This window comes from Alexandromys fortis, unplaced genomic scaffold (assembly GCF_014885135.2).
Source record: "Alexandromys fortis isolate MF-2015 unplaced genomic scaffold, M_Fortis_MF-2015_v1.1 scaffold_53, whole genome shotgun sequence".
Classification (NCBI taxonomy): Eukaryota; Metazoa; Chordata; class Mammalia; order Rodentia; family Cricetidae; genus Alexandromys; species Alexandromys fortis.
Genome location: NW_026067939.1, coordinates 1,724,612 through 1,743,956, shown reverse-complemented (window position 1 = coordinate 1,743,956; position 19,345 = coordinate 1,724,612). Strand labels below are relative to the sequence as shown.

General features: G+C 37.9%; 1 protein-coding gene across 2 annotated transcripts in view; it reads left to right on the top strand.

Annotated features, from left to right (window-relative positions):
* Dhx36 (DEAH-box helicase 36) overlaps positions 1-16,219 on the top strand; it is a 32,978-nt gene extending 16,759 nt beyond the window's left edge. The window contains exons 14-26 of one of the 2 annotated variants that reach the window (XR_007592736.1): positions 711-775; positions 1,462-1,605; positions 3,859-3,976; positions 4,691-4,789; positions 6,074-6,247; positions 6,386-6,472; positions 8,415-8,498; positions 11,176-11,275; positions 11,472-11,562; positions 12,286-12,406; positions 12,983-13,135; positions 13,628-15,208; positions 15,961-16,219. Coding sequence is in view for 1 of the 2 variants with exons in the window: in XM_050147410.1 (XP_050003367.1) it covers positions 711-775; positions 1,462-1,605; positions 3,859-3,976; positions 4,691-4,789; positions 6,074-6,247; positions 6,386-6,472; positions 8,415-8,498; positions 11,176-11,275; positions 11,472-11,562; positions 12,286-12,406; positions 12,983-13,135; positions 13,628-13,813 (1,422 nt within the window). In the remaining variant the exon portion in view is untranslated. Of the gene's footprint in view, positions 1-710; positions 776-1,461; positions 1,606-3,858; positions 3,977-4,690; positions 4,790-6,073; positions 6,248-6,385; positions 6,473-8,414; positions 8,499-11,175; positions 11,276-11,471; positions 11,563-12,285; positions 12,407-12,982; positions 13,136-13,627 lie in introns of both variants that reach the window. The other variant, XM_050147410.1, reaches the window with a different exon arrangement.
* The last annotated feature ends 3,126 nt before the right edge of the window (positions 16,220-19,345 follow it).

The following is a 19,345-nucleotide window of genomic DNA, read 5'->3' as shown; positions in this document are numbered from 1 at the left end:
TATGTTTTGAAACATAAGCATTACTTACATTGTTTTCCCACGCTTTTTCCTTCCTCTCACCTTTCCTGTGCATCACACACAACACTGCTCTTTCAAATTCATGACCTCTATTTCTGCGTTGTTGTTGGTGTGTGTAAACACATTCTTAAATATATAAATGTGACCTGCTGAGTCTGTATAATACTGGTTATGTGTATGTGATTTTTCGGGCTGCCCACTTGGTCTTGGTTAATCAGCTGGTGTGCTCTTCCCTGAGAAAGTCTGTTTCTCCTGCTCGCAGCATTCCTCAGGTGTCCGTAGTTCTCTTTCTAGGGTCGAGGCCTCAAGGCTTTCCCCTTTCGATGTTAGTATGTTTATCGATGTTGTCCTTGATCAGGCCTTGTTTAGGCAGTTGTGTTGAGACTTCATAGATCTTGCTTCTCTGATGTTTCTTGTCCTTGATTAAAGAGCTGTTTTTTCTTACTTTGCTCACCAGCTTTCGTTAAGGATGTGGTAAAAGTGGAGCGCCTCTGTTTGCCTTAGCATCTGTGGGCGCTAACTTACCAAAGGAGGATTTCCTCATGTTGAAAATGAGTGTGTTAGTGATAGATTTATAAACAAAACATATGGCATTTATTAAAGAGAAATGCTAAAATTGATCAAATATCTCAAGAAGTAACTGTAAAAGTATGTCAGAAATTAGTATACTTTTGATGTGTTTTTTCTTACAGGTATTTAAAAAAACTCCCCCTGGCGTTCGGAAAATAGTAATTGCTACCAACATTGCAGAGACTAGGTAAAAACTATTTTAAATATCAGCTATTGGTTATATAAGTTTTGAACCCCTACATTATTAGCATACTTAAACCTTTGTTCTCTATGAGATACTTTAATCCTTTTAAAAAATCAAATGTAAACTTTAGTTTTCTTTTTAAAGCTGTTATACTGTTTTTAGTTTTCTTTTTGAAGAAGACCTTTAAGAAGTTGTTTTTCAAAACTTCTCTAAAGAAACATGGGAGCTGATGTAGGTTTAGTCTTTTTTTCTGTTCTCCAATTAGGGATAGTATTATTTTATAATTAATTACATTCAGCTTTAGACATTTCTAATGTTTTAATGAGACATTTAAAGCTCAGTTGCTGAAACAGATTATTTTCTAGTAGCTGCTGTTAGACCCTAGTCCTTTCGGCTCTCAGAGCTGTCATGAGATCGTGGAAATGCTAAGGAGATGGCTATGGGATGATAAGAGTGTAATTGCTGCATAAGTACTGCAACTACGGGATGATGCTGCCGGCTGTGGGCTTGGCTACTGTAAAACTGAAAAGCGCAAGAAGAGCAGTGAGATTCGAACTACTAAAACCATTCGACTCAGTAAAAATATATTTTAAGAAAAATAAAAAAAATATTTTTAAAATCTATAGGCTTGGTATAAGTTAATGGTCCGCTTGATGTACTTATATTTTATGTATCTATTTTCCAAACAGCATCACCATAGATGATGTGGTTTATGTAATAGATGGAGGAAAAATTAAAGAGACACACTTTGACACACAGAACAACATCAGTACCATGTCTGCTGAGTGGGTTAGTAAAGCTAATGCCAAACAGAGGAAAGGAAGAGCAGGAAGGTAAGAGGGACATAAATGCTGTCCAGGCCCTTGAGAAGATGGGAAAAAATCTAAGCACATTTTATTGCTGTGATGTAGAAGTATTAGTAGGAGAGTTACCTTGTGTACTATATTTAATTCATAATGCTTTTTGGGCTGTCAGTATTTGATTTTTAATTGGCATATAAAATAATAAGGTTGTAAAATCTCTTTTACATTTGTATGATTACACTTCCCCCTTACCCTTTTCCTTTACTCAGACAGTTCCTCTTCCATGTAACATACCCCCTCTTCTCTGTACCCTCTATTTCCTGTGTTTCGACTTCTTCCTTTCCACTCCTTTTCTATTTTCCTATGACCATCTACCAGCCTATCTAACCATCATCTGGGTAGTTCATGTGTATGTAAGTTTACCTTTAGGTTCTGCAGAGGGGAGAATGTTTGGTACTTGCCTTTCTGAGTGGTGGCTTAACATATTCCTACAGGTATCATAATTTCATCTTTACAACACATTTTCCTTATCAGCTTGTCTGTTGATGGGTAGTTAGTCTGACTGTGTATCTTGGCTATTGTGACTAAAGCACCTCAATAGGCTGTTGGAGCAGCACAGTTGTGTCATGTGTTAGTTCTCCAGTTTTTTGTTTGTTTGTTTGTTTTGGATTTTTCGAGACAGGGTTTCTCCGTAGCTTTTTTTGGTTCCTGTTCTGGAACTAGCTCTTCTAGACCAGACTGGCCTCGAACTCAAGAGAGATCCTCTTGCCACTGCCTCCCCAAGTGCTGGGATTAAAGGCGTGCACCACCATCGCCCAGCAGTTCTCTAGTTTTTTTGAAAACCCTTCATATTAATTTGCTTGGTACCCCCAGAAGGTCCTAAGTGCTCCTTTTCCCCACACCTCCACTAACGTCTGTTTTCTTGGTGTTAACCATTAACACCAAGTGAAGAAGTGAGATGGGATCTCAGTGTAGTTTGCATTTGTTTTTTCCCACGCCTACCTGTTACAACACATTTTTTAAATAAGAAAATAGTTTTAGTCATACCTTTTTGGGAAATATCTGCCAAGTTTCTTATTTTGTGAATGTTTTCTTTGACCACCTAGTCTAGTTAGTTAAAATTAATGGCCTGTTTTAGTTACTTACAGTCTTGTTTCCGTGTCTGTTCTTAAAGTATGCATTACCTAACAATAATTGAGTCCCAGCTCCTCTCCGAAATGCTTTATGTGTTTGATTCTTACCTCATAGCTAAGCTATCAACTATGTGTTTTAAGAATAAGGAAAGTGAGGTATAGAGAAATGACTTCTTCAGAGTTCCAGTGCTTTGTACAAAGCAGAGACAGAGCCTGAATCCAAGCAGCCCAGCTCCACAGTCTGGGCTTCTAGTCAGTGTCCTTTTAAGCAGTACTGATTCTGACTGTTGATCCCCAGTAAAACACAAGGGAAGCACTTTTTCTCCTTTGGTGTAGTCATAGAAATAAGAGCATTTGTTTAGTGATGAGAACAGTATTTGTATTGACCTTTACACGTAGTTGTGCTGACTGATTTTGATTTGTACTTTAGTCATGTTAGTGACAGTCATAGCTGATGTCACAAAAGGTTGTCCTTTATCACTTAAAGGTCAAAATAGTCACTGTCTTAGATATGGACTCATGTTAGAAAAGGAAAGTTAAAGAAAACATTATTGACATATATATACCTTTGTTATGTATGTGTGCTCAGTCTATAAAGCTCTGTATTGCTTGCTATAACCTTTACAGATTGTCCCTATTTAACCTGATTTCCAGATGGTTTCTTGTATTGTGAAGTTGATGCTTCATAAAGCCTATAGATTGATAGTTTCTTTGGAGACCAGAACACAAACAAACAAAAACCACTATACCATGTGATCCCTTCTGGAAATATGGTTACTTTCTATGAGGTGATAGATAATATTAGGTCTTTAACACCAGAAAAATGTTAGATAATAGATATTGAGTCTTTGTAGATGTAGGCCAAACAACAAGAAAAACAACAAAAAACTGAAAGTTTTAGAACTTGTATTCTATACAGCTAGAGCCTTCCGAAATACTAATCTGCTCAGAAGTATATAAATTCTGTCATCACTTGTGGTACTAAATTACAAACATAAAAGAGTTTCCAACATCTGAGAGCTCACTATATAGATTACATTTAAATATATTCTTTAATTAATAAATGCAGGCTAAGATAGTGGTTTCCCTGCCTGTTCTTTTTGTGGCATTCTAAAAGTCATGTTCTTATTATTGCTTTTTTCTTTTTAAGAGTTCAGCCTGGTCATTGTTATCATCTGTATAATGGCCTTAGAGCAAGTCTTCTAGATGACTACCAGCTACCAGAAATTTTGAGAACTCCTTTGGAAGAACTTTGTTTGCAAATAAAGGTATATTTGTTGGGAGAAAAACAAACTAAATGGAGGGTGATGCTGTTGTTTTCAACATTTTTAGTAGAAGAAAGTATAGTATGACCCTACTTCATTTTACTTGTGTGAGGCAGCTACTTAAACATCCTTCCAATATATATCTAACAGTTGATAATGTTAGGATCAGGGTATCTGTCTTTGATTCTCACGTCCTACCTGGAAACTTTGTTCTGCTTTAGTGAGCAGATATTTTAAGTTAATATAAAGTTCCTGTGTAAAATTCTTAAGACAGTGTTAGACCTATACTCAGTGATTGTTATCTACTGTTACTTAATTTTTGTGGTTCAGAGGATTGAACCCATGGCTTATGCTAGGCAAGATCTCTGCCACTGAATTAACTGCATTCGCGCACGCACGCACGCACCAGGTTGGGTTTTATTTATTTATTTATATTTATTTTTTTGATTTTAAGATGGTCTCAGTAATTGGCCCAATGTGACCTTAAGTTGTTGATCATCCTGCCTTAGCCTCCTGAGTAACTGGTATTATAGTCCTGTGCCACCAGGTCTGTTTAGCTGTTATATCTTCAAATACTCTACCTTGTGTGTGTGTATATATGCTCAGTAACCAACTTGCTGGGATTTTTTTTTATATAACTTTTCTCACTAGTTAATTCGCTCTTGGAAAGTGCATGTTTTATGTCTTTGATCCATATTTAACTATTTGTCTCCACAGATTTTAAGGCTAGGTGGAATTGCTTATTTTCTGAGTAGGTTAATGGATCCACCATCAAATGAAGCAGTATTGCTCTCCATAAAACACCTAATGGAACTGGTAAATTTGATTTTTTTTTTTTTTATAAAAGTATAACTTGGATTTAGATGTTACAGCGTATACCAGCTTCTTAAAAGCTTATCACTCCGGAGTCCAGCATTGTCAGACTTGATACAGCACTCTTATGTTTTTACGATATAAGACTTCTTGTGTTTTGTTCATGTACAAGACTGATTTCAAGTTACATGAAATCTTGACGTTTTTCTTTAGTGGTCTTCATATGTATCCTTGAACTGTGTTGACTTAGTTTACTCTTTCTGGTTACCATGATATTTTCTTGTCATATTTAAGTGTTTTTATGGTAGAATAGATATTTGATAAAAACAAATTTGATACATATTTTGAAATATATATAGATGTTTTATCTCTATGATGCCGTAATAATACTTGGAACTATCGTTCACTATTATAGCTTATATCCACAGAACAAGATGTTTTTGGTTTTGTTATTTCGTTCTTATGTTCTGAGAAACTCTTTAAGTGACTGTAATTGACAGTCATTCCTCCATAGGACCATGTTGAAAGGCACAGGACTGGCCCAGAGTAGTAAGAGAAGCACAAGAGATGAGAAAAGTGCTGACTACGTAGTATTGTTCGCAGCTGTGTGTGGTGATTTCGGTTATGAGTCAATTAGAAGTTCATTACCTCAGTATATACATATGCTTTATAGTACCTCTCTGTACTGTACTGTACCGTGTAGAGAAAGAATGTTTTTGTTTATCTGCAAAGTCATATTAGTGTTGGGTTGGAGGGTGTCAATGACATGTCAAAGGTTTGGAAGCTATCCATATGGATAATTTTAAAGAATTTGGATTTTATAGCACCAAGATAGGCTTTTAAAATAACAAACTGCTTAAAATAACACTGTAAATTATCCAGCCATGTCCTTATATTTCCTTGGTGTCTTTTCTAGCTGCCCTCATTTTAACCAGTTTACCCAGGGAATCGAAACTGAACTCATTTCTACGTATGCCCCTTACCTCTTTTTGCATCATGGCACCTAAACTAGACTCTAGGGACTTTGCTTTTCACCCACTTCTCTTTTCATAACTGCTTGACCACAGGTGATTTTATTTCTGACATTACATTTCCATGTTGTAGATTAATTTGAATAAGTCACTGGCCTTTGCTGACGTCAGAATTTTTTTTTTCTTCCTGTTGAAGGCACCTAAAACAGTGCCTGGGCATTTGGGGGCTTAAGAGAATGTGTATTTTACAGCTAACTACAGTAGCTTTTAATGTTGTGCTTTGCTATACCTGCTGTAAGAAAATTCTTTCTTTCAGAGCGCTTTGGATAAGCAAGAAGAATTAACACCTCTTGGTGTCCATTTAGCCCGATTACCTGTTGAGCCACATATTGGAAAAATGATTCTTTTTGGAGCTTTATTCTGTTGCTTAGATCCAGTCCTCACTATTGCTGCTAGTCTCAGCTTTAAAGATCCCTTCGTCATTCCATTGGTAAGAAAGATGGAAAAAAGGCTGGGCATTTTTAATGCTAAAACTATTTACTGCTCACATGTATTTTTCATTATATTTCAACAAAATATCCATAATTATTACGTCAGACAAATTTAAGCTACACCTGTTAATTTTTAGGGAAAAGAAAAGGTTGCCGATGCAAGAAGAAAGGAGTTGGCAAAGGAGACTAGAAGTGATCACCTGACAGTTGTAAATGCATTTGAGGTAAGAAAAACATTGTTCTTCTTTATAGAAGATTATTCAAGAGCATTTATTATAATACTTTTAAGTGACCATATTTATATCTCAAGGATTGGTGGCTGAGAAATGGTTAAAATTTGGCGAATATTTTATAAAAGTTTCTGTACAACTTTCTCTGTTGTACAAGAGTTCATCTTTGTTTTGGGGAAAGGCTTATATAAAAAGTAAGACTGAAATAGATGAACACATTATCTTGTGTTTCACATGTAACGTTCCTCGTGTCTTTATCTCTATGACAGTGTGTCTACTAATGTTCTACTCTTAGAGTCAGTAGTACAGCTTTTTGATAGAATATCAAAATCATGTTGTGCGTATATTGTGTGTGTGTCTGTGTGTGTGTAAATACAACCTCAGATCATAAAATGGTACTTGTATATAGACATTTTTCATTTCTTTTACATTTTCTAATCTGGTTGAGTTAGGTCTCTAACCTATTTCTTTATAATATCTTTACTCTCTTGGTGTCTGTAGTAATGTTTCTCTCTTCATTTCTGAGTCTCCTCATTATTGTCCTCTTATTGGCCTGTGGGTTGGCAGTGGATAAGTATGTCTTGGCTAGAGTCTGGAGGTTGGGGGCCACACAAAGAGGTGCCAGGGCACTGGGTATGGCACTTGTGCTCAATGTAGGACTTTGAGAAGGGTAAATGGGGGTAAAGTCAGATGGGCTCACTCATAAAGGATATGCAGGATCTGGCTTAGCCAGGACTCATTTAATATATCTCTTTCCCTGTTTCCTTGTTATTTTTACTTATTTATTTATTTCCCTTTTAGTTTTATTTATTTTTGTTAGGGGAGTGTTATGTTGGTACACATGTCACAACATGCATATGGTACAGTCAGAACAATTTGTGAGAGTTTGGTATTTCCTTTTACAATATAGGGGGATCAAGGGATCTAACTCTGGTTGTCAAGCTTGGGTGCAGGGACTTACCTATTAAGCCATCTTACAGACACCCTCTTCTTCCTTCCTTCCTTCCTTCCTTCCTTCCTTCCTTCCTTCCTTCCTTCCTTCCTTCCTTCCTTTCCTTCCTTTCCTTCCTTTCTTCTTCCATTCTTCCTCTTTCTTTCAAGATTTATTTATTTTATGTGTATGAGTGCTCTATCTGCATATATGTCTGCATGTCAGAAAAGGGCATCAGATCCCATTATAAATGGTTATGATTTACAATGTGGTTGCTGAGAATTTAACTCAGGATCTCTGGAAGAGCAACCAGTGCTCTTAACTGCTGAACCATCTCTCCAGCCTGCCTTTTATTATTCTACTTAAGAAAACTATGTTTTTGAAATTGAAAATGTATGAGAACATTGAAATTCATTTACTAATATTCTTTTTTGATACACCATGGAAAGATTTTGTGCAAAATACACAATATGTTAGTATAACTTACACTATTTTGCACTTCAGTAGCAATGTTAGGTACTAGAATCGTAAGGAGCTTAGTTCTTTTTTTTTGTTGTTGTTCTGAGTTTAAAAGTCTTGACGTCTTTGCAGAGAATATGGGACACCAGTGAATAAACTGTTAGTAAAATAAAGATGGAAACTGCTAAGTAGTGGTTGGTGTGGTGGTGTGGGATTCCCCTCTGTATGCTCTGATTGCCGTTAATGCTGGGAGGAGGGAGGCAGAGTCAAAGAGAAGACATGGAGCCACTGCCAGAGACAGATGTGCTAAAACTTTGCTGGTAGGCCATGACCTTGTGGTGATGCACAGATTAATGGAGATGGGTTAAATCAAGATGTAGGAGTTAGCAAATAAGAAGCTAGAGCTAATGGGCCAAGCAGTGATTTAACTAATACAGTTTCTGTCTGATTATTTCGGGAGTCTGGGCAGCTGGGAAACAAGCAAGTGGCCCTCGTACAACAGTGTAGAACCATGAAACTGAGTTTTGTCATTTCTTTGTCCAATAGGGTTGGGAAGAAGCTAAGCGACGTGGTTTCAGATACGAAAAAGACTACTGCTGGGAATATTTTCTGTCTTCAAACACGCTGCAGGTAACGCTGAAAGATTTGCACTAATCATATATACTAGATTAGTATATTTGCAGGCATTTTGTCCAGTTATATCTGTAGTAAAATTAACTACATACAAAGAGTATGAGTGTCTGTCAAGAAATTGACATTCTAGGGGCTGGAGAGATGGCTCACAGGTTAAGAGCATTGCCCGCTCTTCCAAAGGTCCTGAGTTCAATTTCCAGCAACCACATGGTGGCTCACAACCATCTGTAATAGGGTCTGGTGCCCTCTTCTGGCCTTCAGGTATACACACAGACAGAATGTTGTATACTAAATAAATAAATAAATATTAAAAAAAAAAAAAAGGAAAGAAATTGACATTCTAGTAAAAAGTCCCAGTCATCAGTAGAGGGAAAAGTGATAAGACAACTCAGAAAGATACTACAGCCAAAAATTACAAAGGACATAGGATATTTCCAGAGAAATACCTTAATAACTCTATCATAGGATAGGGTTCCTGAAAAGACTATACATTCCGTAAAACAAAGGCAAGAAAATAAGGCAGTAAGAGTGAATTTTCAAGAGGCATGGGGTTGGGGTCTGCTAAGAACCTGGATTGAAGACCAAAGAACGCTACAAAACAGACTCCTAAGAAAGAAAATTATTGGCATAAAGGGAAGCTTTAGGCATTCAGGATATGCAGCTGAAAGCCACAAAATTCAAGTGATAAATGAAAGTTAAGGATAAGAATGATCCATCAGTGCAGTGAGCATCACTGCATAAGAATCGTGTGTAGTGGAAACTTGCCCAGGCACTTTTCCTTGACCGTTCCCTGAAATGGAAAAACAAACTGCACTATATTGTGGAAAGATGGCTAAATTCAAGTCATCTGTGAGAATAGCATGTCCAGTGTATGATAAGGGCGAGGACTCAAAAAATGCTCCTCTCTGAGTTGCTGAAAACAGCCACTGACAGAAGGAACCAGGGAAAGTTTCAGCGCTGGAGCCTACATGTCCCATGATTGTCAGTGCTTGCTGAAACTGTTTAGATACAAAAGGAAGAAAAGGTAGTGAGGGAACTACACAGTGAGGACTGTATAAGATCATTTCCCTAGAATCATAATGCTACAATGACCAGGAGGATGTACCTGACAGGCTCATTTAGAAGAATTACACAGGTAAACCAATTTATTCCTTTTGTCAAAAGAAAGACTTTTTTGTAACCAGTTGTATGTATTATAATCTTTGTTAAACTTGAAGGAATTCCTTAGGAAACATTTCTGTGGTTTTGAAAACAGATTGATCTGGACCATTGAATTTCACTTATGTGGAACTTCTTTCATTTTAACTAAAAGTTAATTTCTCTTTATAAAAACTTGTTTTGGGGATGGTCTTGCTTGCAGCCCAGGCTGGCCTGGGGCTCCCAGTTCTTCTCTCTCAGCCTCCTAAGTAACTTGGATTACAGATTTGTATCATAATGATTGTTGGAAAAAAGCTTTCTAATTTAAAAGCTCATTTCAAGGTGAAAGTGGTACAATATACCTATATAATTCTAACACTCAAGAGGTAAAGACAGGAGAGCATCAGGAATTCAGGCCTAGCCTCAGCATCATAGTGTGAGACCAACTGGGCTATATGAAATTCTGCTTCAGAAATCCAATAAACAAAAGTAAGGAGCAACACAGTGGGTCTCATCTTAAGCTACACTTCTTATTTCTCTTTTGGTGTGTATGCATAGTAAGTGTCTGCAGTATTAATGATTATGAAGATAACTGAAGTGGGCAACATTTTTCTTCTGCTGTACTGAGCCACCTACCATTTCTGCTTGACTCATGGTTTCTCTTAAGAAAATTTCTCCTGTGCAGTAGGCTAACAGTAGTTAATCTTGGTAATTGTTTGGATTCTTTTGTTATTGTTCCTGCCTTTTAAAAAAAAAAAAAAAAAAGTAAAAGGCAATTCCAAAACTTACACATCTTGCAAAATGGATTAATTCTTTAAACCTTAATGTTTTCCCCCCTTACATCATGTAGTTTTTATTCCCCCCACCACCAAATAATAAATTTAGTCTTGCAAGCTAGTATCTTAAAAAACATTTATCTCTGTTATTAGAGTACAAAAGCAGTCAGAAAGAATAGACAGTAGAATATAGATGTGTTATAGTAAAATTTATTTACAGAAACTTGTTTCTTGATTTTCCAGTTCCCTCACTAAATGACCACACTTAAGAGCTGAGCTGGAGAGATAGATAGCTCAGCAGTTAAAAGCTCTTGCTGCAGAGGAATCCAAGTTTCCCAGCACATGCATCTGGTGGCTCTTAACTGCCTGTACCGCCATCTGTTGGCGGTCTGAAGCCTTCAGGCACCTGAATGCACATGAAAAGAACACACGTGTAATTAAAACTAAATGTTGTTGCCTGGTGGTGGTGATGCACACCCTTAATCCCAGCACTTGGGAGGCAGAGGCAAGCGGATCTCTGTGAGTTTGAGGCCAGCCTGATCTACATGAGCTAGTTCCAGGACAGGCTCTGTAGCTACTGAGAAAGCCTGTCTTGAAAAACCAAACAACAAAAACACCAACAACTAAATGTTGTCTTAAATGTATCACATTTTTGTACCAGTGTTTTTGTAAAGTAGAAGCTAAAAACTAAATTGAGGTGTGTGTGATTTGTAGGCTCTCTGTGTGAAGAATTCTAGCTGTTTGTTACCATTACATTCTAGATGCTGCACAACATGAAGGGACAGTTTGCTGAGCATCTTCTTGGAGCTGGATTTGTAAGCAGTAGAAGTCCCAAAGATCCTAAAGCTAATATAAATTCAGGTAAAGCAAAGCAAAGGATACACACACACACACACACACGTATGCATGCATATACACAAGCATGCATGCATATACACATGCATGCATGCACATGCACACCACACACACACACACACATACACCAATGTAAAATCACTTGCCTTTAATGGTCTCAGTAGTTTCCTTTTCCCTGCCTCTACTTCCCTACTCCCAACAGATAATGAGAAGATAATTAAAGCTGTCATCTGTGCCGGTTTATATCCCAAAGTTGCTAAAATCCGACTAAATTTGGGTAAAAAAAGAAAAATGTAAGTATTGAAGATTGTTATGAACTATTTACATGCTCTTTCTTCATGTTTGGATGTAGAAATGTATTCTCATTCCTGGTTGCTGGATTCTGTGCATGTCTGATAACATAGATGTGTGGGAATTATTGCGCATAGGGAACTGTCCTCACACACAGATTAGTTACTCGTCTGACCGCCCATTCATATAACAGGTTAAGAACATGGACCTTCTGTAAGCATCCAAGGCTGACCGAGCAGTGTGAGAAGCAATGCCTGACAAGAAATTTGCTAGAATGGATTTTGTTTTGTGTGTGTGTGTGTGTATGTGTATATATATTCTCTTTTTGGAGAAGTGGAATCAATTTCTGTATAGCCTTAGTTCCTTAGTTCCTTCTTCATCCTTCATTGTGCACTGTGTACTAACACCATTAAGTTAGAGTCTGTCACCTGTCTACTGTGTTCAGTTATTAAAACTGTGAGTGGATTTGTTGTTAGCATGTAGAAGAATCATATTTTGCTCATGTGCTTTGATCTGTCCTTAATCAGATGCTATTTTCCTCAAAATTTGATTTTGAGATTATATATAGCAGACATGTACTAAACTCATGTGTGGTATATTTTTTAAGATTGCTTCCTTTGTTTGATTTTTTACTAAGCTGCCTGTTATTTTTAAACCAATATTTTATAATAGTAAGGGGAAAATGCCTTAAGATACTTATGAACTGTATTCTAACTTTTTTAAAGGGTAAAAGTTCACACAAAGTCTGATGGTCTGGTTTCTATTCATCCTAAGTCTGTCAATGTGGAGCAGACAGACTTCCACTATAACTGGCTTATCTATCACCTGAAGATGAGGACGAGCAGTGTAAGTGCACATGTAGCATAATCTGAATGTCAGTGTTGGAGTGTTATGCTTTAAAAATTGTATTTTTTTTTCCTCTGAGATGCAGTGTAGCTTTATTTCTGTGAGTAATGTACTTTTTGTGTATTTTCATGAGGTACATGAGTTACTTGATTTTCGTGGGTTTTCTTGAGAGCCTGCTTTCAAGAAGTGCTGTCGAGTTTGCACTATGTAAAGATTTGTTGGCATGACAATATGTCTATCTATGTAATAAGTTAATAAGCTTAGTAGTGGTCAAAATAGAAAGTGAGATTCTATTTTTTATATGTTGATATACAAATAAAGTACTCTAGGCTTTATTTATGTTCATTAGTTTTGGCATTCAGAAAATGTTCAAGGGAAATCATACGCTTTAGAACAAAACTGTAAAATCTCAAGGAATGAAGAATGGTTTATTTAAAATGTTATTTCTTCAGTATCACCTTAGCAGGTCAATACCTGTTTTAGAAGGAAGCTATCAATGTCTGGAATGTTGAATTGCTGGGGTAGGAGTCTGCTTCTACTTCCTCATGCACTTGTTTATGTTAACACCCTTCACAGATTTACTTGTACGACTGTACAGAAGTTTCACCATACTGCCTGCTATTCTTTGGGGGAGATATTTCCATCCAGAAAGACAATGGTCAGGAAGTTATTGCTGTAGATGAATGGATTGTGTTTCAGTCTCCAGAAAGAATTGCCCACCTTGTGAAGGTAACTAGTATTAATGATTGTCTGTAAGTTTGCAAGCAAATGAGTGTGTGCTCTTGGGGACCACCAGATGGCTCAGCATGTAAAGCAGCTTGCGGCCAAGCCTGAAGACCCAGTGACTTGCATGTTTGGAGTACACATGGTAGAAGTTTTCTCTGACCTCCACACGCAGTCCACAGCACACATCATGGCCCCCAAGATAAATACATGCTTCTAAAAGGAAAGTTTCCTGTTCTATTGCAAGAGAGCCAGTGTTGACTGATTACAGTTTTCCAAATTATTTTTGAAATAGTAATAAACTCTTCCAAAGTCTTTTGGAGTTGAATGTTTGAATCTTTTAACGATACTTTTAGTTGGTTGCTCTAAGAAAGGCAGATATTTTGCCTTTCTTTCTAATAGTTTATGAAAATTCTTGTCACCACAAAAGTCACATTTGTCTTTGACATCTAAAAATCCATCTTCCCTGATGAACGTGCCTGCTTCCTTCAACCTTAGGGGCTAAGAAAGGAACTGGATATCCTTCTGCAAGAGAAGATTGAACACCCTCACCCTGTAGACTGGGACGACACTAAGTCCAGAGACTGTGCAGTACTGTCAGCTATTCTAGACTTGATCAAAACCCAGGAAAAGGCCATTCCAAGGAGCTTGACACCACGGTCACAGGAGGGCTATTACAGCTGACAGCTTTCTGTGGAGGCCTGAAATTCACCTGATGTCCATGGTTCTCGTTCTCTCTCTCTCTCTCTTAGGTTTTGGGAAAGTTCCAAGCCTTGGGTTATGAATCACTTTTGCGTGTAAGATAGAAACTTTGAGTGGGTAGTAAAGAGTTAATGTGCATGATTAAACAGTGTCATCTAGCTCCGTAGAGACATTGGGAAAAGCTGTATGCTCTCTGATCATATACTCTATTGTAGATATGTCCACACTTGGGAGAATTCTTCTTCCGTATATTAAGTGTTGTAACATTGAGAAATTCCTTTATGCCATTATGTAAAATTAATTTTCTGTCCATAGTGACTGTCTAGAGACAGTAAAAGTAGTATGTTTGGCCAAAAAACAGTCTGTAGTTAAGAATTTGAATACAACCACTTTTTTTAAATCAACTTATATTACAAGTAAGTTTGATGTAATAAAGCCCAGTATTTAATAAAATGTACAATGTGTAAATCTCAGCTAACTTCTTGGTTCATTTTCTAGAAGTCTACCTATCACTTAGCTCACTTGGTTGTTATTTTTGTTTGTTAACTTTTTCAAGTGTTCTTAGCCACCTTACTGTGCTGTGTAGTACATTGTGGCACCTGAGCACATGTGGATGTGGTGGTGGAGGTTCTGTCCCAGCTCAGCCTCTTTTCCTTGTCTGAAGGACAGGTAAAGGTTGTGAGGATTACACATGCTAATATGTTTAAAGGACCACAGACTAGTGTCTGATGCATATAAGCCTCACACAATCTTTGTTACTATTTGTCCATGCAATATTTTTAACATTAAATAATCTTTTTACCAATTACATTTTGTACCGAGGATCCTGGAGATGGTTGAGCCACAGGCTTCACACATGCTTGGCAAAAGTGTTGGGTAACTGAGCCACATCCCCAGCCTATAATACACCATTCTTATACCCTCTTGGAGGAGTGTGACAAAACATGGCTGTTTTCAGGCCTGTTAGAACTGTTGGTTTTTCACTATTTTGACTCGCTTCCTGGTTTCTTGTTTGAGTCCCTAACTCTAGCTTAATGATGTTGGTTTTCTCAATGTAAGATAATCAAGTGTGGTCTTACTTTCCTCATAAGTAGTGAGATGACCAGGGTGTATGATTATGGATTTGCTGACTGCACTGGTCCAGCTACTCCTCCCACGTCTTGAGTGTATGTCACCTGGCACTGTGTGCAAAGATTTGAATGTACTGCGTCCTGAATTTGTTCTTTTGGATTGTCTCAGCAAAATGAAGTCTGCCTCTGAACTCTGAGTGACAGTGGTGTAACAATACATACTAGTTTTGGCCCTAAAGTCAAGGTGTGTTTCAAGCAAGTATTTCTTCTCCACAGCAAGGAAAGCATGCTTCAGAACTGATTACAGGTAAGCAGTTCACAAGGATTAAGTGTGGTATTGCCCTCCCCTCCAAGCACCATGATATCTCTGCAGCAGCTGGTGGGGGAGGGGGGATTAAGTTGCTCATCACTCTGAAGGTTCTGCCACTGCTGTGTTCAGACCAGGGTTGCTAACTGGAAAGTGCATTCCAAGCTTCAAAATGACTTGTTCTTGAGTGGTCTTAAAAAATAGGTCATGAAAGAGAAAAGCCTGTGTGTGTTCCATCACTGTGTACAACAGAGAATAAGCTGGAACACCACTGAAGCACACTTAGGAGGAGACACGAAGAGTGTTTTAGGAGCATTGAGTTCATGCATATGATACCTGGGAAAAAGGCTTTGGATAATTTTAAGTCAGTTCATTGCAAACTGTATTTTGCTGCATTTGTAAAACAAAATCTACTTTAAAATTCTTCTAATATTCGTGCACCCAAGCTAAGTAAATGATGGCATATCCATATATTTATAATAATCTTATTTGTTAAACAGCATTTTTCTGATTTTTTTTTTTAAACTATGTTGGCTGGAGAGTATTTGAAGATGTATCTAGCAAAGTAAATCATGTTACCATTGTTAGTTTTTGATACATTCCCATACCTACTTAAAGCTTTAAGGTATTATATATTTAAGAGTATAGCTCCAGTATGTCGTCTCTACTATATAAAATCATGCAGCTAACACACCACAGTCTTGATGTAGAACATTCTCATCAACCTAAAATTGTCTTTGTTGCTTTTGCAGGCAAAATTTCCCTTCTCCTGTGACGCCCGGTGATCAGCATTTCATCAATTTTGCCTTTTCTAGGATTTTTAGAAATGGATTCACAATGTCTACATGACTTAATATAAAGCATTGAGATAACCTATATACTTACTGTTCATATTATTGATTTTTATTGTTTAGTATTCTCTTTGTCATTGTATCCATTTATGGCTTGATGGACATTTCACGTATGTTCAGCATTTTTGCTGTTAATAAATAAAGCTTCTCTAAATGTGTAGCCAGTTGTCATATGGTTCCATGTTTTCACTTTCTGTGTAAATATCCTGAATTAAGATCATTCCATCAGATGGTTAAGTATTTTTTTAAGATTTTTATTTTGATTCATGTGTCTATGTTCCTATATAAGTTTATATGCATCCTATGTGTGCTGGTATCTGTGGAGGCCAAAAGAGGGCATTGCATCCTCTGGAGCTGAAATTGCCAGCATTGTGAGCTGCCATGTGGGTGCTGGGCACTAACTCCAGTCTTCTGACTCAGATGACTGGGTCATCTCCAGCCACCTGGCACAGTGTGTCTTTAATTAGAGACTACCAAACTTTCCTCAAGTGACTATATCACTTTTGCTTGTGGTGTCTTGTTAGTACTTGATATTTTCCATTGGTTTTTGATGTGATTTTTAACAGTGTTTTATTTCATTTCTGCTTCAGTGATTAGCAATGAGCATCTTTGCACGTGCTCAGTTGCTTCTTTGCCTAGTTGTCTTATACATAAAGTGTTTACATTCTTCACCTCATGTCAAAGGAGGGGTTCTAAAGTATTCCTGTCTAGGGAGATTAGTCACTTTAGATAGGTATGCTGTTAGTGCTTGTTTCTTGACCTTGGAAATGGTCCAATGTGCCCAAAGAACGTGGCACCAACCATGAGGGTCGGGCATGAGAACAAAATGAGTGTTGATAATACTGTGAGAGCGAGCGCTTTGGAAGCATTACACAAGCCGTCTGCATTGTGAATGGAGCCCAGCCAGTCCTGCTGAGGGAGGGGGCATCTTTTACATTGTGACCTTCTCGGTCCTAAATTTGACTCATTTCAGGAATTTTGAAGTTAGTTTCCAGATAGAATGAGTGACATATTTCTGAAAACAAGGGGCACACAGATTGGCGAGTTATTTCCTAGAGCCTTAGTGCAGTAGAGTTTTGGATTTGTTCTAGGCATTCCTCCTGTATTGCTGACTCTTGAACAGCATGGGTATAAAGAATTTGATGAATTCACCAACACATCTTGGAGGGCCAGGACATCAGGAAGATTTGATTTGAAAAGGTTGCACATTTTATGTCCTAGAACTATTGAAAAATTTATAAAAGGTATCTCAGTGTATAAAATAGATGTGCATAGTTATCAAAATATGTACCAATTGATTATAAAAGTTAAAAATTTACCAAAACTTAGATTAAAATTTCAGAGTATAGCGAATCTAAAACTAGAAGGGTCAACGCTAATAGAAGATGCTACACTACAGCAACCTTGTAGTCACTTCTGGTTGCGCTTGCTTCCAGAACTCGTGGACCACTAGTGGTCCAGGACTGGGGACACTAAAACTTACACACTTCAACTGGAGAGGCTGTACCATGGTGGTTACTTACTTAGGGTCACTACTGCTGCGGTGAAACACCAAAAGCAAGTTGCGGAGGAAAGGGTTTATTTTGCTTGTGATTCCACATTGTAGTCTATCATTGAGGGAAGTCAGAACAGGAACTCAAGGATCCTGGAGGCAAGAGCTGAAGCAGAGGCCATGGAGGGGTGCTGTTTACTGACTTGCTCAACCTGCTTCTAGAACTCAGGACCACCAGCCCAGGGGTGCAACCACCCACAATGGGACTGGGCCCTCCCCTCCCCCATGAATCACTAATTAAGAAAATGCCTTACAGCTGGATCTCACAGCATTTTCTCAACTGAGGGTTCCTTCTTTCAGGTGACCCTAGCTTGTGTCAAGTTGACACAACTATCTAGCACAGTGGTATTCAAGGGTCAACTATATTTCCATATTTCTTTGCTTATGCTTTGCCGTAGCTTCCAGTCAGACTTAAAAAAAAAAGATCAGTTGTTCGTAGAAGGCAATTATTTTCCTTTGACTTTAAGATAAAAATGGATGGTGTCTAGCTTATCCACTTACTCACTGAGCCTTTGCGATTGTGAAAGCAGCTGCTATAACAGTTATACACGTTTTTGTGTGAATGGACATGTTTTCAACTCACTTGGATAAAACCCAAAGCCTGTAATTGTGGTAGGGATGTTTCCTTCTGTCAGAAACTGCCAAAAGGCTCTCCCAGGAGGTTACTGCATTTCCACCAGCAGTAAGAGTTCCTGTTTTTGTTTCCTCATCTTTGTTAGGGGTTATTAGAGTCTTACCTTGAACTTGGAGAGATCCACTTCCGTCTGCTTCTCCAGTACTGAGGTTGGGGTTATAGTTTTCCACAACCATGCTGGTCCTCTTTTTGGCTGTTTCAGTGTCTGACAAGATTAGTCTGCAGCTCCGACTCAAGCTGATGTTCTATGTGAGGTCCGGTGATATCCAGATCTGTGCCATTAAAGTTGAGATTGTTTCTGATCTGTGAGTTAAAATGTAGGAGTTCCTTGTACATTTCAGATGAATACCCCCATTATATTTTTATTACAATCATTCTTCTCTTCCCAAAACCTGCTTTCCCTTCGCACCCAACTTTAAATACTTTCACAAAACAAACAAAACACCAGTATAACAATATCCCCAAAATCAAGATAACAGAATCCCCCCCCCCAAAAAAAAAAATACCCGAAAAACTCACCAAACTGCAATAAACACAAAAACCTGTGGAGCCCATTATACATTGGTCAATTACTGAACAACCTGTTCTGGTGTGGTTGATATACACAAAGTTGTTGATACACACAAAGTGGAGAAAACTGATCTTCCCTGTCCCAGCAGGTATGACAGTTCCGTTTTTAACCTTTACCCTAGTGGCTATGTTTCCAGGCATTCATTCGTTTTTTTTTTTTTTTTCTTAGAAAAATATAACAAAATGAAATGTAAAAACTATCACAACAAAGTTGGGCAAGACAAACCAATTGAGAGAGCATAGGAGAAGGCACAAGAATCAGAGACCCAATTGTTCACACTCGGGAATTGCACCAAAACACTCAACTGGAAGTTTACAGATGCAGAGGACCTGGTGCATGCTGCTGCAGTCCTGGGTTCCTTAAGAGCTACTCATGTTGACTTAAGAGGGGCTTGTGTTCCTTATATCTTCGATCCCCTCTGGCTCTTGAGACACTTGCTGCCTTCTCTTCCCTGGGGTTCCCTGAACTGTGGGAGAGAAAAGGGAGGATTTGGTGGAGACGTCCCATTTAGGGCTGAGTGTCCCAGGGT